Source organism: Rutilus rutilus (assembly GCF_951802725.1).
Source record: "Rutilus rutilus genome assembly, chromosome: 21".
Lineage (NCBI taxonomy): Eukaryota > Metazoa > Chordata > Actinopteri > Cypriniformes > Leuciscidae > Rutilus > Rutilus rutilus.
In genome coordinates this window covers 21,739,458-21,766,844 of record NC_140226.1, presented here as the reverse complement: position 1 = coordinate 21,766,844, position 27,387 = coordinate 21,739,458, and the positions used below count along the sequence as shown (strand labels likewise).

Sequence of the window (27,387 nt, the reverse complement as noted above, 5' to 3'; positions counted from 1 at the left end):
TCGGTTTATTTCTTTTTTATTTTCTTTTAATAGAAAGGCATCAGGATGAAGGTTTTAGAATTCAGGCCCTTAACTGTAAAAGCAAAGGGTGATAATTTACACCCCGTTACCACAAACAGCACCCAGCCCATCCACCCCAACACCAGGCAGGAGAAACAAACACATTTACACAGTAATACGACCGAATGCTGTGACTCCCATTAAATTAAGCGTTTTTTTTTCTTTCTTCTTTAAGTAAAGACAAATAAATCACACTAGATTTTTTTTTGAAAGATTAAGCAAGAATAACCCCAAATACCACACAAAGAGCAAATTAAGTTTGGGAGAAACAGAATGCACACTTACAGAGACAAACTCTATGTTTTTTAAGCACTTTGGGTACAATTCCAAATTCTGTTCCACTTACTTTTTTAAGTGACTTTAAAGATTTAAAGGAATAATTCACCCAATAATGAATATCCTGTCAGCATTTATTCAGCCTCGTATCATTCCACACCAGTATCACTTTATGTTTATAGCAGAATGCCCATGCTTTTCTTTTCAATAGGGTGAAAGTGGATTCCCGGTCCCTATTCTTCTTTTGTGGAATATAGAAGGTCATACATGTTTGGAAAGACATGTGGGTGAGTAAATGTTACAGTTTTCATTTTGGAGTGAACTATCCCTGGTAAAACGAATAATCGGAACTAGATCCTTTTCTGATTCTTTATGTGATTTTTATAATTCTTAATTCAAAAATTCTGAATCAGTGCAAAACAATACTTCTTAAAACTGAAAAGATGTTTGATTGGTAAAGGGTGCAATACTTGAGCGAAGTTTGAGGAATTTGCAAGGCATCGCTAGTAACAGCCTGAGCACAATACAGTAGATAGTTCCACCACGGTCTGCTTCTGAACGCACAGAGAACAAGGAATAGGACAGACAAGATAAAAAATATACACAATCATTAAATCGTTTTCTCAGCTGTCATATTTATACATTTTGTGCTCAACGTGCCTTTATAAAATAACTTCTCTTTAAGCAACAACGTCAACAACAAAATCAAACACAGGAGACAGCAGTCAATAACCAGAAAAAAAAGCACGGGTCTAACAAGAGCAACATTTTTCCATGCCACAAGCTTCAGATGTCATCTCGCATTCAGACTTTTTCATTCTTTTCTTTGTTTAATAACACAAGGAGACATTTTCTGAACAGTCTTCACCAGTGCTGACAGGTTCACCAAGCAAAAGTGCCGAGTTGAGGAAAACAAGACACGAACAAGACAGCATTGTACAAATCCATGCAGAAAGCACTTCCATTCGTCACTGTGTTTAGGTTGAAAGTCGTGTGAACATGCTCACCGGATCATTATGGAAGATACATTTAACCTTTACTCATTCATCTGGGTGAAATATTATACTGGAACATCTCGCTTTCTGCTGATGGCCACTTTGAGCTTTCAGGAAGAGACGGACTAAGAAAACTACAGCTGAAAAGCTTCCAAGAACAGACAAATCAAAATGAAAATTCATTGAACAAACTACAAAGATAAAAAAATAAACAAAAGGCAAAACAAACAAAAACTGAGAAATAAAAAAGAAAATCCAAAACTCAAGTGTTGATATTTCACTGTAAAAAATTTGTAACACTCCCAAATCAAAAATTTCAATTGACCGATAACATCTACATTTTTCAATTGGCCCAAGTGAAATTCTGTAAATTCTAAAATTAAATGTACAGATTTTCACTTGGGCCAATTGAAAAATTTAGATGTTATCGGTCAATTGAAATTTTTGATTTGGGAGTGTTACAAATTTTTTACAGTGTAGGAATTACAGTACCAAGACACAAATGCACTGGGGATATCATCTTTTTTATAACAGTATCCTTTACCCGGTTTTGAAATCTCAGACACACACAAACACACACCCTTAACTCCTTATGGAGTACAGAACCCTCACTGGCCACGCCCCTCAAATTTCATCAGCCAATCACCTGCCTTGCCTAGCACGCTTGACAGCTTCACTCCAGTGCTGATGTCATGGGCAGGTTCAAGAGACCGTCTTTAGTCTGTAGAGCTTCAGTGTGGTTCTTTCATCCATCCATCCATCCTTTCCACAACTGCATTCAGTCAGGAGTACTTCTCCATTTCTCCTCTCCTCGTTCTCTACAGAGAGGTGGAAGGGAGCTTTTTCACCCGTCTCTGCGCCAGGAATGAGGACTCGATGGGCTTCAGCTCAGGGGGTGGTTGGGAACTCTTCAGCGCTGAGTATGTGGCGGCCATCGCCCCCTTGTGAGGAGAGAGTTGGTGAAGTAATAGACCAACATTTATGTTATATGTAATAAGTGTAAGAGCCTCATGGCAGCGGTACCTTGACAAGCTTGGCATCTTGGTGTTGTAGCTGGCTGTTGGGAAGTTTGTCTCTCTGAACAATCCACGGATGCTTCAGGACCTGCTTGGCTGTGAGCCGCTGGTGAGGGTCCACGTGGAGCATCTTAGAGACCAAGTCCTGCATGGAAAAGCATGTGTGTGAGAAAATAAAATCCTGTCAGAGAGGTTTGAATGACTGTATTGATGAGGGTGGGATCACGGCCTACTTTGGCAGCATCAGACACCGCATCCCAGTTGCCTCCCGTCAGAGTAAAGCGGCCACTCCCTATCCGACTCAGAATATCTTCTGGAGTGTCTTCTGGTCCGTTGGCAAATGGCGTAAAACTGGAACAATTCAGAATCAAAGGAAAAATTATCGTGGGTGTGTTTTCAGTTTTTATGTGTTGACATTGAGAGTGCAATATTTATTAATAATGAAAGATAATGTGTGCATGTTCTTACCCAGCAAGCATAGTGTAAAGCAATACTCCAAGACTCCAAATGTCACAGCCCTCATCATAGCCTTGCCTCTTCAGTACCTGCAACACAAAACAGTCATTGAGAAAAAAATAATAAAAACTCCATATCATAAAGACATTACACTGATCCCATATCATTTAAAATCACATATTACAAACTGCCGTTTGCTACCAATACTTCCGAAGCTCACATTGTTCAATTCAATGTTTTTCAATAACACTGAAGTTCAAAACATCGGGCAGACTTAAGTAGTAAAGGGAGGTGATTGGCTGATGAAGTTTGAGGGGCATGACCAGTGGGGATTCTGTATTCCCTTAGGAGTAGGGGTGTGTGTGTGTGTGTGTGTGAGAAATTTCAAAGAACCAGGTAAAGTTTACTGTTTATTGGTCTATACAGCATTCCCCATTATGTTGCAAGTACAACCACTCACCTCAGGTGCTACAAAGTTGGCAGTATAGCAGGGTGTCATGAGGAGACCGTTGTCTGCCCTTAGCTGCTTGGCAAAGCCGAAATCACAGATGCGCAGAGATTCTGGATTTCCAGACTCATCGACATACAGAATATTACTGGGCTTCAGGTCTCTGTGCACAACCTGTAGGAAAACCAGAAAACATAGGGGATAAAATAAATTTTCCTGCATAATTCGCAGACAACTGCAAATCTACCTGCCATCTTTAGGTGCAAAATGCATTTATATGCGCCAAATAGTAACTGTACTATTAATAGTACAGTAGTTATGAAAAGTCTACATTATAATATCACATTTAAAGTAATAATATTGTTTTAATATTACTCAATAGTTTATATGGTAATAAATCTTTTAGCTGTTGGCAATGTGTTTAAATAACACATTGGCAAAAAAATAAACTATGTGGGATCTATATTATAATTTTATGAAATACTGTGATAAAAGACATTTAGTGTTACAATTGTCCCCAATTTCCTATTTCTATTATACTGGGGTAAGATTTTAAGGAAGAGTGGTTTAACTGAATTTATTTGAGTCAATTTGTTCATTCTCAGTCTTCATGCGCTGCTATATTGCATGCTTTAAAAAGCTACACTATAATATTAGTCCTAAGTACACTATCTATTGTGGTTCTTCTGGGCAAGACAACAACATAAAAACTATTAAATGTTGACAACAGAGGAGGGGAGTGGAACAGAAGAGGGCCAAAGGAAGAGCCTTGGGGAACACCCTTAGAGGATGGGGAAAGCTAGGCTCTGTCACAAGCTATGAATCATAATGACAGATTCTGTGTTAGTGGTAAGTTTTTATCTACAAGATAAATGTGATTAAGTTTGTCCATGCATGTTTTCTCACCCCTTGAGAGTGCAGGTATTCCACGGTCTTTGTGATAGTGTGCAGCACAGCACTAGCCTCTCTCTCAGAGAAAAACTTCTGCTTAAGGATTCTGTCCAGCAGCTCACCTCCTCGCATCAGCTCAGTGACCAGGTACACCTGCTTCCCGTTATCATAGACCTGCAGTACAGCAGTTTTATTTCATTAAATATGGAGTTGTAGTATTTTTTGCTTTTCTAATTTTAATAATGCAGATGATTCCTGCAGATTAGTTAATTGTAGGGGTGTAACGGTACATGTTTTTGTCCCGAACAGTACGGTACGGACGTCATAGTTCAGTGCATGCATTCGCACAACGAATACATTCAGTCAAAAGTGATCCACATTTCAACCCAGAAGGGGGAGCGCGCGGTAATGTAATGCTGTTTGCTACCAGTAAAACGTGCAGAAGAAGAGGAAGATAGATGATCAGTATGTTTACATCTCTCAAAAAGTGTTTCAACTTTTTTAAAGATATCAATAAAACAGCTTGAGAATAATATCTCACGTAGCATTACATTTACCTCAGGCATTTAATGTTGACAACAGGTTAGTTTGCAAGAGAAATGAACTATAGAGAGGCATTTTGTATATATGCACTATAAGCCTATTCATTGTATTTACATTATATTATTTAATGTATGTTTAAATAAATTTGTCATGAAAACAAGTTATGACAGTAACTGTGTAATTGATTATATTTCAAAAATGAATCGGAGTAGAAAATGTACTTTATAATTAGATTTAGAAGTTAATGCAAAACCTGCCTTTTGTGCAATTTACAGTACCTTTTTTTGGAGTATTGATTATTAAATCTAAAAATAAGTAGCAACTCAATTTAACAATTTGGGCTCTGTTGTTAATTGTAACCTTTAATATTATAGTGATATGTAATTAAGTGCTCCCCATATAGTTCACAGCATTAGCTAGAATAGATTTTTCTATCCTTAAGAAAATGTCAATTATAATAATAATTTATTTATTATTATAGTTATACACTTTTGTTTAATAACAGTTTAATAAAAATAGAAGTAATTTTGTGTTTAATTTATTCCCCCCTGCTGTATCGAACCTGAACCGAACCATGATTTCAATACCGAGGTACGTACCGAACCGTCATGTTTGTGTACCGTTACACCCCTAGTTAATTGTGATTTTTGTTTTTTTAAGTTGTTGTACTTACATCTTTGAGAGTGATGATGTTGGGGTGCTGGCCGTATCTGAGCAGGATCTCAATCTCTTCGGATGGGTCGGTGCTTGTTTTATCAATCACCTATCAACATTATACAGTAAATTATGTATGAGTCACCCGAGGACAACATGCATCTAAAAACCCTTTTAGTGAACGTAACCATCTTTTTAAATGACATTTAAATGACAATAATCAATTATTTTACACAAAGCATCTGAATATATTTGGAAAAACCAAAGGAATTGACTGTAAAATGCAGTATCCTCACAAAGTCACAAATGGTTAGGTAACCTAACCTAACCAAAAATGCTGATGTCAAAGAAAGAAATGATCATTCAAAAGCACTTGTATGACTTGAGTACAATATTAAGACAGGTTAAGGGAGCGAGTCTCTAACCTTCACTGCATACTCTGTGTTGGTTGCTTTGTGTATGCAGCGTTTGCAGACGGAGAAAGATCCCATGCCAATGTCCTCTTTCAGCATGTAACCGTCACTGAACAAGATGTTCTTACCGTGAAGCTGCTGCTTGGAGACAGGTACACAACAGAGAAAAGAATATTAGAACAGCAATACAAATGAATGCGTGCACACACAAACTGCACCGATATAGTAAAATCGAATAATTACAAAGACGACACAATAATTACATTCTTTCACACACAGACACAAACAATAGAGTCTCATTATTAGATTGAACTCAGTACAGAGAATGCTGGATAACACAGAATGATATCACTAAAACGGAATAAAGCCATTTACTTTTTACAGAACTACTACATTTCATGTTCATTTTTATTTCCTGTCACTGTGTAGACTTTTTTTTTTTAATATGACAGTGTAAACAGCTGTCAAACATTGTCAAAAATAAATGTCTAAAATGTTCCGGTGTGTTTACTGTTTAAATGAATGTTCTCACCAATACATTAGTTGTGCTTCATGTTTTCATGACTTCATGTTCACGAGTTTTTACGTGTTTTATAGACTCGATATTGTTTCTTATTCAAATGTGGTGATTTGCACACAGCACCCCCAACCTAAAACATCTTCCCGCAACCCAGTTATCATCTCCATTAAACACTATTACTCACTCTTGCATAAATCAATTGGAAAATAGTAGAAATACTGCGATCTAGTGGTCAGATAAATTCACTTAATCATAACTCATAGGATGTAAACAGTCCTTGCATATAATGTCACATCTCTTTTCTGTTATCTTTATGAGCATGTCCAATTTACCATCACAGCGAAATACAAAGAGTTGTTTTACCTGTACCACAGGGTGTGGAGGGGGTTGAGAGGGCTCCTGTTTGCCCTCCTCCTCTAGCATTGCTGTGGCAACAAAGCTGAAGCCCCGGAAGAGCTGATGAGCCCCTGCGCTGGGAGGAACGCCTGGGGAATCTGAGAAAGGACAAGAACAGAGAAACCTTGAAGCCCACACTCATATTCCATTTTAGCTGCTGATGACATTTGAAAAATCCACCCAAAGCTCCAAATCTACGGCAGTGAGCTCAGCTTGAAGATCAGAAAGAGAACACAGCCATCTGTTCTATGACTAGCTTATTCATGAAAAGACCATGGAAACTATAAAAAGGACAGTTCACCCAAAAATGAAAACAGTTATCCTTATGTCATCCAGTACAAATGTGTCAAGTGTAAGAATCTTCATTCTGCTCTTTTTCATAAAATGTAAGTGAATGGGGACCATGTCTAATTAACACGTTTTACTGAATAAAAATCTTGCAGGACTATTTGTGAATAATTATTTAAAATTTGGTCCGTCCCATACTCAGAGCTATTGTGCAGATTCAGAAGAATAGCTTCTAGTACTGTTATGATATTTGTTTTTGGTCATTTTTTTGGACTTTTGACAGCCCCTAGTCTACATCCACATGTATTATATGTAAAAGAGCAACTTTATGCCAAACATTCTTCTTAACTCCTACTTTTGTCTTTTACAGAAGTAAACTATCCCTAAGATGAACTACCCCTTTAAAATTCCCATATAGTTTGTTTTAAATGCCAGTTTGAGTGCTCAAACTACAGTACTCTCGCCATGGTCCAAAAAGAAAACTGCCCACAAGACCTACTGAGACTGTTCACAGATCATAGATATGACCTCTCACCTTTAGGGGTACGAGAAGTGAACTCCGAGTCAAAGTAAAAGGTGTCATCAGGTCTGGCCACTGCTGGCTGGAATGGGGGTTTTATCTCTCGCCTGAAGAGTTTCTGAAAATGATTATACAGTTGCATTCAGCTTTTATTGGTGGGGAGGACGAGTCTATAATGGAGCTACTTCTTTAGATTTGCTGTAATTTGAAGGATCTTACATTCCAATCAATTGTCATGAAGAATGAATGGCGTTTGATTTCCTCGGCTCCATCTGATCCAGATGCTGGTAACAGTTAAAGTATAAATAAAACACTCCTTACTATGAAAATATAGCACATTTAAATCAAATGTTCCTTTCAATGACTTTAATGTGAAATACATCAATATAATTGGCTTAATTTGAGATTAACACAAGATTAACAGGCTATTAATGCTGTTTGAAGAGGTTACAATAAATCAAAGAATGTATAAAACATCTGCCTGTGTATACATTACCCAGTCTGTTAGTGGGGTTCCTCTTGAACAGAGCTCTCAGTAAACTCTGAGCTTCAGTGCTCAGGAACTGAGGCATCCCCAGCCTTGCTCTAAAGAGATAACCAAACAATGATCACAACTCAGACACTGAATAATGCTCACAACACATATACTACCATTCACAAGTTTGGAGTGAATAAGACTTTCTATTAAGTAATTTTGTGAAATATTATTACATTTTAAAGTACCTGTTTTCTGTTTTAATATATTTTAAAATATCATTTATTCCTGTGATGGCAAAGCTGAATTTTCATTTGCCATTAGTCTAACATAATCCTTCAGAAATCATTCTAATATGCTGATTTGATGCTCAAGATACATTTCTTATTATTATCAATCTTGACACGATGTTATTTGAAATATACATTTTTGTAACATTGCAAATGTCTTTACTGCCACTTTTGATCAATTGAATGCATCCTTGCTGAATAAAAGTTAATTTAGTGTAGGCAAAATCAACAATAATACATAATTGTTGTTTAACAATATAAATTGCTGTTCTTTTAACAGCTTTCTAGTAGCAAATGAAGCAAACCAGTGAAATGGAAAGTGTCTGATTAACTGAACTATTTCCTAGCACAAAAAACAAGTCCAATCGTAACGTAAAACACATTTATCCTAATGCCTCATTTAAAATAATAAAAACAATTTCACAATATTATTTAGTTTAAGACTCGGCTTCATTTCTATAAAAAGATCCAAAACTCAATGGATTCTCACTTCAGGATGAGATTCATTGTTTCTTTTCTGTCTTTTCCCTGGAATGGCAGTGACCCGGTAAGCATTTCAAACTGTACGAAAGAGAAGCAGAAAGCAAATGTTAAAGCCAAATAAATCAGACAGACAATCTAAGTGACATCAAAGCAGATTTTCTCAATTTCTATGTGAATCTGGACATACCATCAGTACCCCAAATGACCACCAGTCTGCACTGTGGGTGTGTCCCTGCCGGTTAACCACCTCTGGAGCCATGTACTCCACTGTCCCGCAGAAGGAGTAAGCCTTCTTCTCATTATCGATAGCTTCCTTACACAGTCCAAAATCTGAGAGAAATAACAAGTTAAATCAAACATTTCATCTCTATTCTTTGGTAAACCACAGTGCCATTATTATACCTGTGAGTTTGATATGGCCCTCTTCATCCAGGAGGATGCTAGAACATAGAAATGTATTTGTTATGCCATTTACCGGCAGTCATGTTAAAAAGTTCCAAACAATATCACACTCATACTCAACAGTAACTGAGGTCTAATCCAGTACAGATTGCAGAATTCATGGTGTGTACATGTGTTTGTTAAGACAGGGACACAACAAGCCGACGTCAAAGAACTATCTGCGATAAAAGCAGACTGTGTTGTCGCCTCTCGTTGGCTGCGTCTCGGTCATAAAGGCGACTGTCAACTAGAATGTGCATTCTGCGTCTGCGTGCAAGTAATATCTGTCTATATCAACAGCCTTCTGTCTGTGCCGTCTTGACTTTTTGCTCGCTTTCATCACTTTTGCTTTTATTCTCATGCACTGACTCATTCGCTAAGCTGAACAGCCAGAGCTCTCTCTCTCACAGATGGTTTGACACTGATTCAACATGCTGAATTGGCCCAAAAAACCCGATGGGCATCTGAAACAAAAATGGTCCGACGGCCGACCATCGGCTTGATGTGTCCCGGCCTTAAGGTCAAGTATCTCCTCAATGAGTTTATGTTGAATGTGTCTGTGTGTGTATTAAGTACTTCTCAGGTTTGAGATCTCTATAGATAATGCCGAGACCGTGTAGATGATCTAGACCCAGTGCCAGCTCAGCCAGATAAAACTTTACATCTTCTTCTGTGAACATCACCTGAACACCAAAGAGACTGAGTGAATACAAAGGAGTAAAAGGAGAGGATATTGCGCTCATTGTTATTGAGTATTATATCTAATATATATACCTCTTTTGACAGCCTGGTGAATAGATCGCCCCCTCTCAGGAAGTCCAAAATCAGATAGAGTTTACCCTCTGTCTGAAAGGCTGAACACATATACACACATTGGCTTATGACCAATGTATTAACATTTAAGTTTATCTGATCTGTTAGTCATTAATGATAAGCTCCCACAGCTTCCTGTGCACTATGAGGCCTTCATCAAGCAGGTTAATAGCATGACTGCAATGTTAAATTACTCCATAAGAATGTAATGACCTCTGAACTGTAAAAACAACAACTTTACTCTTCAAATGAATTAGGGGACCAGAATCATACAGGAACACTGAAGTGAAGTCATTTAATAATTCCTGCTAAACAAAATCACACACAGAGCAGCAATTCAACAACCATCTGTATTACCACTGACTTCCACTTTCACTCAAAGTTCCTTTTGCGACATATAAAGGGACAGTTCATCCAAAAATTATAATCTTGTCATAATTTACTCACCATCAAGTCATTGAAGCTTCAAAAAGGATGCAAAATCAAAAGTTATTCACTAATTGTCTTCCCATTCAGTGAGCTGTTAACTACTGCAACCAAATTGTTGAGTCAGTAAGTTGAATCAGAGTAGTACGATTTTTGACTGAATCATTGAATCAATGATTCAGTTGATTAAGTGAAATGATCCAGCTTAATCAGACTTCACTAATTCTTTCATAAACTTGCCAAGGAGAGTAAGGGTGGATGGCAAGGTTTTTAGTGAATAATTAATTTTTTGTTGTGCTTGCCACACAAAGCTATAGTGTGACTTCTAGAGTCTTGGAATGGGCTGCTTTTGGGATTCTTTAATGGTGCTTCTGTAGTCCAAATTCATTGAAATTGCATGGGAAAGAAGGGACCAATTCAGCCCTCAGAATCTCTCCATTTGAGTTCCATTGAGTCATATGGATTTGGAATGACATGACAGTGAAAAAAAGCTATAATTACAATTTTGGGGTAAACTTTTCCTTTAAAGAAGGGGAAATGGAATGACAAAATATTACAATGTACCATGAAACATACATCACACTTACTCACCATAATGGAGTTTAACCACAAATGGATGGTTGACGTCTGCCAGGATGTCTCTCTCCATTTTAGTCCTCACACGATCTCTCACTGTGACAAGAACAATTTCGCAAAGGTTTTGAGGTGAAATATCTGGCCACAACCAACATGAAGTCAAACTTCATTGAGTAGTTTTGCTTCATGGATTGTAATATTGGCCAACACATCGGTAAAACAACTTAGCAAATTACAACTATGCAATTCATATATTCAAGAATGATAATAAAAGCCAAGCATGAAAACATTTTCTACTTTAAGTGACCAATGAATCAGCAGATTCAGCTTAACGGATGTCAGAAGCAGTGAAGCAGAAGTTTAGCAGATAGCATTTGTTTGTAGGAAGTGATGTTATCAGCTCTCATGAAAACATAAGGTGCGTTCCAATTCTCATACTTGGGAGATAGAAAGAGGGCACAACTGAGATTTCAGTGAACAGATATCTGAATCTAAAACTTCTGGTTTGTAAGTACTGTATGGTGGGATTTTCTGTCATTGGGGTACACAGAAAAAAAAAAACAGGAAGTGAGTGTACCCACAGAAGAGTTACTGTTAACCTGCAACCTCACTCAGAATGGCATGAATTCAAGTTTGCAGTTGAGGGAATATGCCAAAATATTGTGTATACAGATATTGCAAATACTGTCTGATAGGTTTGACAGAGTAGATATAAAACTAGTAAATTCAAGAAGAATTGTCACTATTGAGAACCATTAAACACATGGTTGGTGTTTGTAACTGTGGTTACACAGAAACTAGGAGCCCAGGAGAATAATGCAAAATGAAAGTAGCTTTTGTTTAAGCACTGTTTATGTTAGCAAAGGAAGCTTGTGTGGTTTGTGGTGTGTGTGTTTACACTGATGCTGTACCTTTGAGCGTAGCCTTTCTCAGGACTTTCATGGCATACAGTTGGTTACTGTCAGGAGGGGTTACCTTCCGTACCAAAAACACCTGTGAACACACAAAAAAAACATGTTTTCACTTAGTAGCAGTGTTGCTAGTAACACACACACACACAAAAAAAAAAAACTCTTTTCTAATTCACAAGTTAAAAAACTTCCCACAGGAAGTTGAATTTGAATTGAATGACTGGAAGTGATATTTAATGAACAATCAACCTAGGTAAATGTAATTATTTACATATTCAACAAATCATTGCTAGATGTTGTTACATTTAATTAGCAAAAAGGTCCTTAAATGTCTTGTCATTGAGATTTGAGTACCATTTAGTACTGAACAATTACATAACTTGTTACTACCATAGTACGATGCATCTTTGAAGAAATGACCTAACTAGTCAATTTAACGGTTAATTAGTTTGAGATCAAATTAATGTCCGATTACTGCTTGCATGATTGGCATCTGAGGGCTACTTCGCTATCTTTGTTTGTCTCGGGGTACTAGAGCAAATGCGCAGTCTTAAAAAATGGCATTCTCTCGTCTTGACAAACTAAAAGACATAAAATGAATTTTGAACATATGGAATGAAAAATAGGCCTATAGATTGTACTGCATGTTAGATTGCTTATTTTGCTAAAACGCATGATCTATTCAAATCCACGTCATAATGTTTGTTGGTTATGATGGAATTTGTGAGTACAGCTGGCTAACGATGACCACAAGTTGGAATATCTTTCCAGATCAATTGGAGCACTTTGGGAAATTATTCGTTCTTCTAACGTGGCTCATAAAATGAAAGTTAAGTTTCTTTAAAAAAAAAATTAAAATAACATGATGCTCTGGTTTACAGCAGTGAAACCATGGTCAACCCTCTAAACATCTTTACAAAACCACCATTAGCTTCTGGAAAGTCCGATCAATGTTTTAGCGGTATCTCATAAGCTTAATGACAGGAACACACATCAAAGCTAAAACACATGACATATATGAACAGATGCAGTATTGAAGTTTGTGCATATGAGAGTATCTTTACCTTTCCAAAGGAGCCCTGCCCCAGCACTTTGAGCAGCTCAAACTGCGAGGGGTCTGCTTTCTCTGCCCCCTCCTTAACCACATGTGTGATGTTGATCTCTTTGATGTCACCATCATCCTACAACACAAGAGACAGAAATGGATATCCACCACTGAAATATCACGGTAGTAAAATGTGCAATTTCAAGGGCATGATATCAGACCATCCGATTGGTCAGGAAGACAAGCTTGATTATTAAAGCTTAAAGCTGGGTTAAGTGGACATAATATCCCATGCAGGAGGACACTGAACGATGAGCAATTTGCTTTAATCGTTTCACAGCAACTGCTTGAGTGGGTTATCATGTATATGTCACAGACCAATGCACGCTATTTCAACATTTCATCAATACCACCATGACAAATGTCTCCAGTGGCCAAAGCGACATTATGAGATCTGAGTGAGGCTCAGAGGGGGATTCCACTTTCCACAAAGCGCCCCCGATAGGAGATAAAGTGTATTAAAAATGTATATATCATTTTTATTTCAGGGATCAGTTGTACATTCTTTGAATTGAAACTGCAACTTTTGTGTTATCATCCTTGTGACATTAAGGTATCAACACCACTTTTTATTGAATACTTATTTTGCGCGTTTCAGCAGCAGGGATGCAGATGAGAAGCTCAAGCAATTTAAAGCCACAAAGAAAAACACTTAGATCAGAATGTTTAGTCAGTTTATTATTCTTAAAGTTAGTATTATGATAGAAATGTAGGCTCTGCTGGAAATAGAGTGCTGTATGTCACATTTCCCTTGTGACAAGAGAGAAAGAGAAAGGGGGGAACATGTTTGAGAGGAAATGGTTAATGGGTGAAATAAAATTTAATTGCATTCTGAGAACCTGCACAATTAAAAGCACACAAACAGTAGCATCAAACCCAATTAGACTTGTATCAGAAAAACAGCTGCTTGTACACAACCCACAATGCTAACTAATTCACTGTTAAAATCACTGGAATGGAATCAATATATAAATCATTTAAAAGAATAGTTCAACCAAATATTAAAATTCATCATTTACTCACCATCATGCCATTCTAAACCTGTATGACACTTTCTTTTGTGGAATACAAAAGAAGATATTTAACAAAATGTCTCATTGTTTTGTTACAATGGAAGTCAATGGTCATCCAAATGGTTTGGTTAACGTTCTTCAAAACATCATCTTTTTGTTCCACAGAAGAAAGTAAGTCATAAAGGTTTGGAACAACATGAGGACAAGTAAATGATGACAATTTAAATTTTGGGGTGACCTGTCCCTTTATCCTTGTGCCAGATACAGCAGATGATATGCTTGATATGTATGGTTTATATACACATTATCTCTAAATATTAAGCTAAATTAATATTTATCTGAAGACAACCAGACAAAAATGTAAGTCTACAGCATGTAATAAATGCTAGTCCAGGTGGATGCTAGGAATTCAGTTTAGGTACATGAATCAACAAGGCCCTGAGCTAGTCCTGGTTCAGTCAGATTAATTTGTTCATTTCTTTGTGGTTTGAAGTACTATCACATTACTGTTATTATTCTCAATAATTTGTAAAAAAGAAGAATAAAAAAAAAGTCAAACGAGGAATTTTGCCTTTGATAGGTTTTAGGGTGTTGCTGACACTTGCAACATGAAAAAAAGAGAGAGAGAGAGAGAGAGAGAGAGAGAGAGAAACCAGCCAAGTGTCACAAAGCTCTGAAACACAATTCATAGAAAGACGCACTTGATGTCTTGTCTAACATCTTATCTGAGTATTTGACTTCTAGCTGTGTTAAATGATATTATAAGCAATTGATTTCAGAAGAGTATGATTACATAAACTTGTGTTTATCTGACAACCAGTGTTGCCCAATTCAACAAAACAAAAGTAACATTTCCTCTCAACAAGAAACCACCCTAACAACAACAAATATAACAACAAACGACAACTCCTCTACAAAGCAATGCGATTATAATACTGTGTGTGCACACTGACCGGCATCCATGTTGCATGTTCATCGGTTAAAGCTGCACTAGACGGAGTCGAGTTCGTGGTGCTGTTCGTCTCCTCTCTAGACTGAGTGGCATTCGCTAAAGTCTTACTGTGCTGCCGCTTGAACAGGTAGAGTGTCAATAACTGACTGACTTTAAACTTCCTCTTTTCTTTCTCCATCTCTTCATCCCTCCTCTAGCCAGGGCATTCCACCGTTACCCCCATCCGCCTGAAGTCGGGGCAGCCATAGACAACAAAACTCCCGGAGAGGGAGCGAGCAGGGTCTGGCCGTGTGTGTGAATGTGCGTATGGAACTGAGGGTGTGTGCTCTGCCCTGCTCAACAACTAAAGTGAAGTAGGCAGGAAGAGGAAGACACAGAGACCTGAAAACAGAACTGGTGAGAGAAAAAAACAGAGCGAGAGAGAGATAGAGATGGAGAGAGAGAGAGAGAGAGAGAGAGAGAGAGAGAGAGAGAGAGAGAGAGAGAGAGAGAGAGAGAGAGAGAGAGAGAGAGAGAGAGAGAGAGAGAGAGAGAGGATGTGACAAACTAATGTGTGTCATAAGTGGTAATGACAAAGATAGATAGAGGAAAGAAAATATTTTAACCCTTTTTATTATATATTAAAAAAAATTTAACAATTATATTTCATCATTCAGAAGTTATATTATTTACCTTACTAACACATTTATTTGATCTTTGTGTGCGTGTATTAAAGAAAAAGGAAAAATATTTTTGAAATAAATTCACAAAAAGAATTCACAATTTAAAAAAAGAAAGAAAAGAAAAAACACCTGTCTGGGACTACGTTAAAACCTTCTCCTGATACTCTATTCTGTATATGTTTTTCTCTAGCAAGAGCTTCTGCCCGTTCTGCCGACGATTGAAAAAAAGAAAAAGAAATAAATTAAATATACCCATACCCATCTTCATCTTAATTTATTGTACAGCTTCAGAGTTCCGAGTTAGTCGTACCCTCTATGGGTAGAATTTGCCGTCATTTGGCACGTGTCCTCATGCCGTCTATGGCTATATTCAGACAGGCAGCAAAAATCAGATTTTTGGCATATCCAAATTTTATCCAGATGGGTTTTTGAAAGTCTGGACAGCAAAAAAAAACACAAGAAATCGGATTTTTTTTAAATCTGATTCAATCCACATATGGAGGAGGTTTGAAACGCAATTCCAATCAGATTTATACAGCTTAGTCTGGACGCTCTGGTTGCTCGAATCGGATTTCAAAAACACTCTTAACTTTGCAAGGCATCTACGAATGGAAACTTTTTGCCAGCATAGTCTATAGCTGCTTTGTACAAAGTTTGGTGAAGATCAGAAGAACAGACAATAGGAGGAGTTTAGAAAGGATTAGGAAAGGATTTCAGACCACCCCACCAAGTTTGGTGTCTCTACTAAGAAAATATAAGAATAATATGAAAACTGCAACAAATATAATATTGGACAAAAAAGAACAAACAAATGAGAAAAAGCTACACAGAGCCAGAAAAAGAATGTCTGTTTCCGTCGGGTGGACACTTAAATGCTCATCCTGTCCCATTATGCTTTGCTGATTTCCCCTCTCAGCGTTCTCCTCCCTCACCATCAACTGAGCTAAAAATACAGTGGTGCTTTAAAACACACAGGTTCTTCCTCTGACCCTGAACACTTCAGCCTGATATACAAGAGGAAGTTATAATCAGAAGAAACAACAACCGACTGGCAGACAGCGCAGAGTTTGTGGCAGGCCCCAGCGCTCCTCTTCCTTTACAGTAAATCCAGTTAGATCCCAGCAGACAGAGAGGGATAGTAGAGCTCAGAGGAAAAAAATCAGGGATCTTACCTTCACGCTAATATCAGCAAACTCTCTCTCTACCCAGGTGATCTGTGACTTGAACTGTGTGTGGGGTTGGGAGGAAGAAGTGAACAGTAAATCAAACTGAGAACTTTTCTTTACACTTACACTCCTGTGCAACATTCAAGACACTTCTCCCCACCAAAGTTTTGATAGTGGACCCAAAAGGGATCATGTCATATGAAAGCTTTCTGTGACACGAAAAGAAAGATTGTCCTATTTACCTTCCGCACCAGTGAGTGTCAGTGAGTTTGAACTCGAGAACTAGATCGGTCAGGTTAGCAAATGAATTGTTCAGACCAGTTTGTGAAATGGATTGATTTAAAAGTTCCCAATAAAAAGAAAGATTCGTTTACAGTTAAAGTTCAGATTCAGATTTCAATTCGGCCGGTTTCTCACATTGTTTACACCTGACCACTTCATGAGTTTTCTCAGATCGGATAGCTATCTGATTTATCAAACCGATTCCACTTACACCTGGTCACATAAATGTGTTTTTGCAAAACGGATTTAAATCCTATATGCAGATTTAAAAGCAAAGCAACAGATAATGAGCTGCATTTTATGATCATCAGCTAAAATTTCTAAATCAAAGACCGCAATAAGAGAGAGCGGCAACAGCCCTGGTAAGATCATTTTGTTTCTTTACTTTTAATGATGATGATTGTGTGTTAAGCGTCTGCGACTTACTTTCGCTTTGATTTGCGATATTTTGCACGTTGGCTTGATGAATAGATGCTCAGCTGCTCATCTGCGGTGATGCGTGTTGCAGTAGCGCAGTCATATCTGGCTATAACATTACATATAGCCTATAACACGCTCTCACGCGTTTATTTTTTAGCATTGTTGGGAGAAGTAAAATTTACATCATGTGGTTTGAACAACCAGATGCATTTACACTTGGCCCAGACCTCCTCCTGATGTGGTTTTAGTGATCGGATTCAAATCCGTCTCGAATGCGTTTCGGAGGGCATTTACACCTGGTCTTTTCACGATCGGATAGCTATCCGATTACAGAATACGCATGAAGTGGCCAGGTGTAAACAGCCCAATAAAGCTATCATATGACTTCAGAAGACTTATAGCAAATGAGAATGAAGAGTGAGTCTTATGGACCTAATAGAAAAAAGTCAGTCAAAACAGATTTGGAACAACTTAACGGTAAATAAATGGGCAAATATGAATTTTTGTGTGAACTATCTCTTAAAAATGCTGCAGTGAAGAACTGAATATGGTCGTTCAGTGTTGAAACAAATTGTATCAGTCGAAACTTCCTGTTTCAGCAGAGGTTGAGACAAAGTGGGGGAAACTTTTCTAATAATCTTTTTCTATAGTCAACAATGACCTTTAACACATTTAACGCCTTTAACAGCTATGCACTCTGAAACTTATTTGATCTTTCGCTTTACTTTCACTCTGCTTCAAAATGACCAGTACCACAACACAAATGGCAAAAGGGAAAACAGATGCACAAAAAGCACTTCCGCTGCTGTCATTAGATCAACATCTTATTTTGTAATAGCAGTGAGCACATCCATCTCTGTAAGCTCTCCACTGCGTGCTAAAAAGATTCATGTTTTCGACCAGATTTTTTAACTAAACGATTAATATTAAAGTGAAACCACACAGGATTTAACACCGAATATATTTCTCGCAACACTGAACAACCCACGAGGTTTCAGGCAGCAGCTTTTTGCTTCGTAAACCCGCCGTTTCCTGTTGCAGAAATTTTCAAACCAGAGTTTGGTCACACAGAAAAGTCATACTGAAACAGCTTACAAATGAGGGATGTGCCCACAAAGAAAAAGAAAAAACCTGTTAAAAAAACAAACATCTGTAGAATTTTACACAAGCTGCAGTCAACACAAACACAACAGACCCTCTCACGCTCCCAACCACATCTGAAAGGAGCGAGATTATGTTTCCTGTCCCCTCTCATCTAATGCCAAACAAACCTCTCGACTCTACATCTCTCAATCCCTTCAGGTAAATGAAGAGTACACTTGCCTGTTGCATGCGTGGCTTGGTGCGAAAAATATGCCTCCACATCTCCACCCTGACCCATGTCACGGAGGACAGAGGCTGTCCGTCACAAAGCTCTCTGTCTCTCTCTCTTGCTCTCACACACAGACCTCTTGAGTCTTGAGAAATGGGGAAATGTCAAAAAAACGCAAGGGTCATGTGTATTAGACACGTCAACCTCACTCAATTCCTTTCATCGTATTGACACAGACATGTTTCCACCCTCGACGGCTTTAGCTGAGGAAGTAGTCGGCATATCCCCACCGACTTTTGCCATGACCAATATTGTCCCCACCACTTGTGCAATCTATGAGCATCTCCAATAGTCGAAGGGTTTTCATTTCATTTCTGAAGGTACGTTTACATGACAACGATGTTCTAAAAATGGAAAAGTTTTTACTTTCTACAGATGACGTTATTAAAACGAGCCTGGTTATGAATCAAGATTCAAAAGTTTAGGTGAAGTAAGATTTTTTTTTTATGTTTTTGAAAGTAAAACAGTAATATTGTGAAATATTATTGCAATCTAAAATAACTGTTTTATATTTTACCAAGCCAATTAAACGTAAGCATCATTACTCCAGTCTTCAGTCACATGATACTTCAAAAATCATTATAATATGGTGATAATATGCTGCTCAAGAAATATGTCTTATTATCACAGTTAAAAGCGGGTGCTGCTTAGAAATTGTGAAAACACTTTTTTCAGGTTTCTTCGATGAATAAGCAGTTAAAAATATTTTTTTATTTACAAAAAGATGCTCTCAACCTAACTAGATGTACCGCATGGCGGTACAAAATATGACCGCCGCTCAGGCCTGCACTGGCTTTCCACAAAAATAAATGACGTGGAGCAATTTGGCTGTATTGCGTGTTTATGTATATACCTAAAAAAAGTAGTAGTATGTGCATGTCTGTCTGTGTGTGTGTGTATGTGTGTGTGTTTGTGTGTGCGCATGTGTGTTTGTTTGTGTGTGTGTCTGTGCATGTGGATTTGTATGTGTGTGTATGGGTGTGTGTCTGTGTGTGTGGATGTCAGTGTGTGTGCATGCTTGCGTTTGTTTGTATTCCTGCATGTGTGTGTGTGACAGTATCATCCTAAACCAGCAACCCTTCGCTCAACAGCACCATCTACAGGCCGATGAGTGTACAGTCACTAAATGTGCACATAAATGAATTTATTTTATACCCCCCCATGGATGAAATTCTACGAAACTTAGCATACCCCCAGAGGATGTCAAGTTAATCATACACATGAAATATGGTGCAGTTCTGAACATCTCCACTGAAGATAGGGGCGATTAAAGCAGAATAATATTGCATTTTCATTTTTTATGGGAGGGGCGCAAATCACAAATGAGTGATTATGGGCTAGGTTGATGTGGGCCCTTAAGACCAACATACCATAAAAATTTCTTCATCCTCGGTTCCACGGTTCAAGTAGTTATTTAGGAAAAACTGCATTTTTTGGGTTTGGGGGGGCCCAGCGCGGGGGGGGAGTGGCCCCCGGGGACCAAACGAAATTTTTCCGTAAAAATCTAGTGGGGCTACATGCTCACCAAATTTCATGTTCCCCGGTGTTTCGGTGTCCCTGGTATCGTTGACGGAAAATTCAGTAGATTGACGGGAAAAAAAAAACTAAAAAACTTTGACAATCGATTATGGGCTAGGTTGATGTGGGCCCTTAAGACCAACATACTTTGCAAATTTCTTCATCCTCGGTGCCACGGTTCAGGTAGTTATTTAGGAAAAACTGCATTTTTTGGGTTTGGGGGGGCCCAGCGCGGGGGGGAGTGGCCCCCGGGGACCAAACGAAATTTTTCCGTAAAAGTCTAGTGGGGCTACATGCTCACCAAATTTCATGTTCCCCGGTGTTTCGGTGTCCCTGGTATCGTTGACGGAAAATTCAGTAGATTGACGAAAAAAAAAAAAAAAAAAAAACTTTGACAATCCCTATGTCATAATTAATACTCATGAGCCTGAGAATAAACTGAGAATATCGTGACCTCCCAACCACCACGTCTACACCTTCCCTACTCACCCGCAAGTTTAAAAAACAAAAACAAAATAACGCCCAAGCTCAAGCAGTCCGCACTGCCCAACAACACGCCCGGAAAAACTTGACAACCGACTCTTCGATCAAAACCATCTGAATGCAACAGTCACAGCTCCGAGTGTTGCTAAGCAGCGAGTGCTGCGGAGTCTCTGCTCGAGAGCCGCGCGCGACTCGTCTCGTCTCTTTGTGTGGCCACCTGTTGCACTGGATTTACAGAACTGCTCATTCCTAACAAAAAGACGCGCGTGCAGCTGGTGTGTGTGAGCGGAAATGAGACGCACTGGTCACGCCAATAAATCTGGCAAAAGGGCTCGGAGAGGCTTAAAAATAATAATTGCCAGACATGAAGCGGGACTGTTTGAGCCTCTTTGATAAGCGAAAGGTGTTTATGAATATGTATGCCACACTCATTAACTGAGCGAATAAACATGAGCTTCTAATAGTCTGGTTGAGTCAGTGGTAAGTGGCCGAGCACTTCACACAGTTTAAGAGTCTCTGAGAGGCACGCATTGTTCTAGTCGTGTCTCTCTATTGAACGAGCGAATGCTGCAGTGCGGTTATTGGCCGCTAGAGGGCAGCGCGGGTCTGTTCAATTAAATTCAAAAGGCTGTGTAATTTAAGCATCATTTGTAAATGTTTCAACAGGTTTAATATGTAAGAGAGTCATACAAAAAAATTAATAAATTCAAGAAGCCTTTTTTAAATTACCTCAGAAATGTCACGGCAGCACAATACAAAACCAGTCCAAACACAGATAACACAAGCACACTGATTTCAGAAAGCCTTAAAAAGGTAACAATGCAAACATTAACACCGTAAGTCATCCTTTTAACTCCAAGTACTTGGATGAAGCAAACCTCCCTACTTAAGTGAACAGGCTTGTCTGACACAGAAACTGAAACATAATAGGCTGTTAAAATGCAAATAAATTCAGAGAGTTTACTTTGGAGTGAGTCATGGCAAGTCTGAAGGGGATAAATATATGCTGTTTCTAACAGAAGTAGAGAGGAGATTCCTCAATTAGGCTATCTTCCTCCAAATATTGTTTTTGCTTTTTATGAACTGTGTATCTAAAGAGGATGGAGGCTGAATTTGCCATTGAATTATCATATTGGGGATTGGGGATGCGTCTGCCTCAGTGTCTACAGTGGTTGCGAGTCTGCTACACATTGGGTTTCATTTTGCTCTATATACATACTCTGTAAATTATATTCATACTGGCGAAAAATTGTGCCAGACTATCAGATCAAAATATTCTGACAGTTCTGTAACTGGGTCACATTTCAGATGCCCTTTGGTTAACCTCATTCATTTATGCACTACTTTCTAATTGAAAGAAAATCTAACTTCCAGCCTTGACTAGCATCCCATTATTCATTATATTTCTATGAGTCAAAGGTGAGATCGCGACCCCTGTGAGCTGTTCAAAGTCAGAAAAGAGCTTTTCAGGAAAAGAGAGAGAACAAATAAACTATAATGAATTCTTCTGTCAGTTACACTTAGAGGGAAAGGGTCTATTAAAACAGTGATTCCCATCAAGGGGTACACACGTACCACCAGTGGGGGATTAAGACTGACACCTAGAGTGGAATCGCTGGAATCTTATCGCATCGCGTCTGAGTAGGTGTCTGGCAGTAGATCAGACATTTTTTCCACAAATTTTTTTTTTATATTATTTTTTATATTTAATATTAAATATATATTTTTTTTAATAATTATAATATAATATAATGAAAATAATTCTATGCCTAACACAAATACTGTACAGGTTCCAAAGACTTAGATATTGGTTTGTTAAAATGCAAAAACAAAAATTATGCCTAAAAAAAATTCATTAAACAATCATCACTGCGTAAGAGACGCTCTGAATCAAATGATCATTCAAAAAGTATTTTATTCTTGCAAGAATAAGGCCCGGTTGTCCACACAGAAGTAACAAAGTACAATCTGTGGAGCAAGTGCGACAGGGGAAGAAGGACAGAGCAGTCTTTTATCCCTCTTTCTCAAGGTTTCTGCTTACAGACTTTCTTATCCATAAATGGGAAGGTTTCTTAGCTAGTAATCTGATTTTATGCTGAGTCGATGCTGAACCTTCGCTTACAGCTCCCTGGTCCTAAATCGGACCACCTCAGACCTTAGGGGTCACACATCAGTCAGCAATAGTATCATTTCAATGTCTTACTGCAAATAAATGAAAATCAAAAATTTCCATTACAAAACAAAAATGATCAGGACAGTCCTCAGGAAAGACTTTCAGTTCTTTTAACCCCTTAACTGTTTTTCATGGTCAAATCTGATTCCAATTTTTTTTTTTACAAGCAAATTAGCCGATTCTGTTTGCCATTTTTTTTCTCCTTTAAGCAAATTGATTTGCTCTATAACAGGCAAACTGGCCTTAAACAAAAATATCTGTAGCCATTTGAAATAAGAGACAACTACTGCATTTTAATCATGATCCAAACATTGATGCTTCACATATGTAGCATGAGCAGTTTTTATTTTTAATTAGATTGTAATAAGATTTAAAGCAAAAACAGAATTTGAGTCTGATTTGAAATAATGTGACAGAACAAAAACAGCAGACAAACTGAATAAAAATGCAAATTCACTCTCTGTCAGTAGGTGGCGCTTATGGAACAGTATTGATTTCTTTGGTTATCGCTTATAAACACTACTTTATACGGAGGTAAGAGGAAAAGAAAATGCCATTTAAACTTTTCTGAAGACAGTCAGCTCCCTTCAGAGATATACATATAAATCCCCACCCCAAATTCAATACCGTATTTATATTTTTCTTCCAATATTTCACGATAATATAATAATCTTTTAGTTTCAATATGAATCATTGGAATAATGTGCACTAAATGATGGCTAGTATAATTTACATCACATTTTAATATTAGCTATTTAAGGTGACACACCCTTTAGACTCATTTCAAGTACTTGAAGAACAGAGACTGAAAGAAAAGGACAATATGGGAAAACCAGTCCAGAATCATTTTTCATTTTCTCTTTGAGACATGGTTCATTTCATTGAGAGGAGGTGCAAAGGGTTTCAATCAGTGTTTAATTAGTGAATCAGTATTGCACCACTGCTGGCAATGACAGAAGCCCATTTGTAGAGTCTAGTGTCTGAGATTTGTGAATAAGTTACACACGGTCAGGTGTGAATGGAAGATTAGGGTTGTGGGGGGTGTCAGAGAATAATGGGAGTCATCGTAGAGATGAGGACAAGCAGAGTAACCATGGAAACTGCTGTCAGGATGAAGACCGGTTTGAAGACTAGAGCCATGGGAGCATCAGAAGGCTCTATATAACGATATGCATGTATAGTAATTTACATGAATTACACACGTACACATTCAGTCTTGTTTCCAACAGAACACATAGAATCAGAACAAGCTGGACTTAGTAAGGCTGGTTAGACTTCTTTTGTAAGAATACACGTAACTGGTGTCCGTACACCTGTGCAAAAGGAAAAACCAGATGACCTTAATACTTGCGTCACACACTGACTCTGGACACATGTTTGAAGATGTGACATGTTTTATGTGCATGCAAAACCCAGAAAAAACTGATAAACACGCACACACACTGAGATTATTGATGTCCATCAGCACAAGAGCACAGTTGATTAATTCATAAAGCATGTTCTGTGGAGGCCTGTTCAACCCAGGACACCTTACACCACGTGTCACTCTCCCTCCTTTATACAGTTACATGTTTTTCTTCAGGGCACCAAATAACTGTCTGCCCCAGCTGGCTGGACAATTAAACAATAAAAGAAGACCAGGGCTCATGAATCATGAACCCTGTGGTACACAGGGAAGGAGACCAAGGACTTTTATTTTAAATGGATGTCAATGGAGGAGAGGCTTCACTACACTGAATAAACTGCTCTTGTGGGAAAACGGCTTATCTAATGAATCGACAGCCCATCGGCTAATCTTAAACATAAAAAGTCCCCCTGTATTCAATAATTTTATCCCTTAAAACTCATAATTGATCACCAAAATGACATATTTAAACGTTTTTTCTTGTGAAAAGAAAATTCTTCATGCCTTAAAATAGCTTGAAATGTAACCCTATACCATCCCAGTGGGATCCCTGAAATCACTGGAAACTTCTGGAATCATGAAATGTAATGAATTTAATTGTAGTAATACAGAAGCTACTATAGGAGTCTCCATGGTTTCAAATCGCAAAACTAGAGCTAGGGAGCCTTCGAATACTGTTGTGGATAACGGAAGCCTTGGAGTCAAAAAGGTTGAGAAGCACTGCTTAAAAGGATGGAAATTATGTCATCATTTACTTAACCCTCAAGTCATTTCAAACCTTTATGACTTTATGAGATTTGCGCATGTGTGATGGCATACAGACAGATCAGTGTTGATTCTGTGACTCACTGCTATATTGACTTCAGTTGAATCAACACAGCCAGCACAGCAAGTCATTGTTAACCTAGGCACAACCTTAAAGTAATCACCAATAATTCAAACAATATCTGGTGTGATTACACTTTCAGCATGTGGAACACACCTCAGCACAGATAGCAGCAATAAAGGGTAATGATTAATCCACTCAAAATCTTCAGCTTTGACCAGGGAAATCTGAGATTAGAAAAACTGAAAGGGGAAGGGGAGATGAATAAGACATTGTAAAGCTGAGGCACAGTGTTCTGTTCACGAAAAGGGCAGTAGTATAAGAGCTCAGGTAGAGTTAAACTGCTACATGCTCACAACTGAAATGAGTGTCTGAAGGTCAGCCAGGAGCAGCAGCGTCTTAAACAACTGATGGATGTGAACTACAGACGGGCACCTTCAAGCCTGGCTGACTTTTGTCATTTCTCCAGGGCTGATGATAAATGGAACAGAGTTGTGTGTAATTTAAAACACTGCCGCAGTACAGTGTGTTTGTCACTTTAAAATGACAAGTAAACAGTGAGCGGTAGAGCCTGAGAGGAAATCTTAAAGGAACAGTTCACCCAAAAATTAAATGTCATCATTTACTCAGTCTCAAGTCGTTTTGTGTCTCACAGAAGAAAGAAAGTCATACAGGTTTGGATTGACATGGGTCGTTGTTGACGCAAGTGGACATTGCATTTGTAATGCCATTTTCTATTAATACTAGAGGTGCATGGTGTGAAAAGTGCCAGTCCAACAATACTTCCTTCACAAAAAAAAAAAAAAAAAAAAACATGCTGCGTCTATGAATGAGGTGATTACTTTAAAAACACTTGTTTGTAATTTTTACAGAAATATTCAGTAAAAATGCTACAATAAATACCTGTAATTTGTCCATTAGGGGGGTTTGCGTTACATTTTCTGTTATTTAGTTAATGTTTATTGCATTATTTTATTGTATGTCATGTGTTTGGTTACATCCTTATGGTGTTTTATCTGTGTGTATGAATGAGAATATGTTTTATGGACAGGCCACTTATGATGAACTCCATGTAGCATTTGATTGTGCCACCTGTATTATTATAGTGAATGTCAGAAAATTTTAATACAAAAATAAAAAAAAAGATTTTGATAGTTTAAGTAAATTGGTATATTAAAATTATACTATCAAATACTATCAAATACTATGTATTCAGACATACTACTCTTTTGACATACTGTTTTTTTTTGTGCTTTTTTTCCTATATAGTAGGGAAGTATTTAAAGTAAGTAAGATTTCAGACGCCGTGTAGGATTTTTCTGCACGAGTGCTCTACCTCTGCCCTCTCTCCCATTGAAAATGACCTGGAAACTCGCAGTAACCACGTACAGCATCAAACAACTCTAACGTGTCCCACGAAACAACATCTCAAAAATAAACATTTCCGTACAGCATTCTGTTGACTGAACTGAACCTCAATGAGCTCAAGATGCACAGCAGGAATCCTTAAGCCTCTGAGCAGAGATCGGTTTGCTGGATGTTTTTGTCCAATAGTGACAGCAGGGTCACAAGAAAGTTCAACCTTCGGGCCAGACAGCTGTGGGAAAAAAAAATACATAGCTTCAACTCCTACAGATGTCTGAATCTATTTCTGCCTCCACACACCATCTGTCCCGCATGAATCTTCTGATCACAAGGAACACTGCAGCCAAAAAGAGATATAAACAGTCATCTAATATCTAACAGCACAACCTAATGAACAAAACAAGCCTCTCACATTAAAAATCTGCATGTTTATTTTCTACAGAGTAGAAAACAAAAGAATGACAGTTGCTAACAAAGCCATGTGATGAGCCAATAGGCTCTATGCACGATCGCTTCCGCGTTTTGTCTCAGCCCGCCCAGTTACATCCGGTGCTGCGTCAGAAGCAGTTTTTGCATTAGGTGGAGATAATGGCAAATTACACTCGCTGTTTACAAAAACTTCCAGCGGTTAACGTGAATGAAGTTAACAATATTGTGAGGCAGTTAAACTGTCACACATATGAGTAAAAAAGAGAAGTTCTTTAAATTATAAATTACGAGCTACATCAACAACTTTGAGGGTGAGTATTCTCTC

General features: G+C 38.1%; 1 protein-coding gene across 3 annotated transcripts in view; it reads right to left on the bottom strand.

Moving 5' to 3' along the window:
• rps6ka1 (ribosomal protein S6 kinase a, polypeptide 1) overlaps window positions 1–27,387 on the bottom strand; it is a 63,569-nt gene continuing 36,182 nt past the window's right edge. The window contains exons 1-22 of one of the 3 annotated variants that reach the window (XM_084393777.1): window positions 18,815–18,969; window positions 16,796–16,849; window positions 12,956–13,072; window positions 11,892–11,973; window positions 10,996–11,076; window positions 9,940–10,019; window positions 9,742–9,848; window positions 9,127–9,164; window positions 8,912–9,054; window positions 8,732–8,802; window positions 7,973–8,061; window positions 7,696–7,760; window positions 7,492–7,594; window positions 6,636–6,766; window positions 5,765–5,890; window positions 5,359–5,448; window positions 4,158–4,316; window positions 3,264–3,425; window positions 2,816–2,892; window positions 2,581–2,698; window positions 2,355–2,492; window positions 1–2,272 (exon numbers count right to left, since the gene is read on the bottom strand). In XM_084393777.1, the coding sequence (XP_084249903.1) occupies window positions 2,150–2,272; window positions 2,355–2,492; window positions 2,581–2,698; window positions 2,816–2,892; window positions 3,264–3,425; window positions 4,158–4,316; window positions 5,359–5,448; window positions 5,765–5,890; window positions 6,636–6,766; window positions 7,492–7,594; window positions 7,696–7,760; window positions 7,973–8,061; window positions 8,732–8,802; window positions 8,912–9,054; window positions 9,127–9,164; window positions 9,742–9,848; window positions 9,940–10,019; window positions 10,996–11,076; window positions 11,892–11,973; window positions 12,956–13,072; window positions 16,796–16,849; window positions 18,815–18,856 (2,196 nt within the window). In that variant the 5' untranslated portion in view covers window positions 18,857–18,969 and the 3' untranslated portion in view covers window positions 1–2,149. Of the gene's footprint in view, window positions 2,273–2,354; window positions 2,493–2,580; window positions 2,699–2,815; window positions 2,893–3,263; window positions 3,426–4,157; window positions 4,317–5,358; window positions 5,449–5,764; window positions 5,891–6,635; window positions 6,767–7,491; window positions 7,595–7,695; window positions 7,761–7,972; window positions 8,062–8,731; window positions 8,803–8,911; window positions 9,055–9,126; window positions 9,165–9,741; window positions 9,849–9,939; window positions 10,020–10,995; window positions 11,077–11,891; window positions 11,974–12,955; window positions 13,073–14,962; window positions 15,321–16,795; window positions 16,850–18,814; window positions 18,970–27,387 lie in introns of those variants that run through there. The other 2 variants (XM_084393775.1, XM_084393776.1) reach the window with 2 other exon arrangements.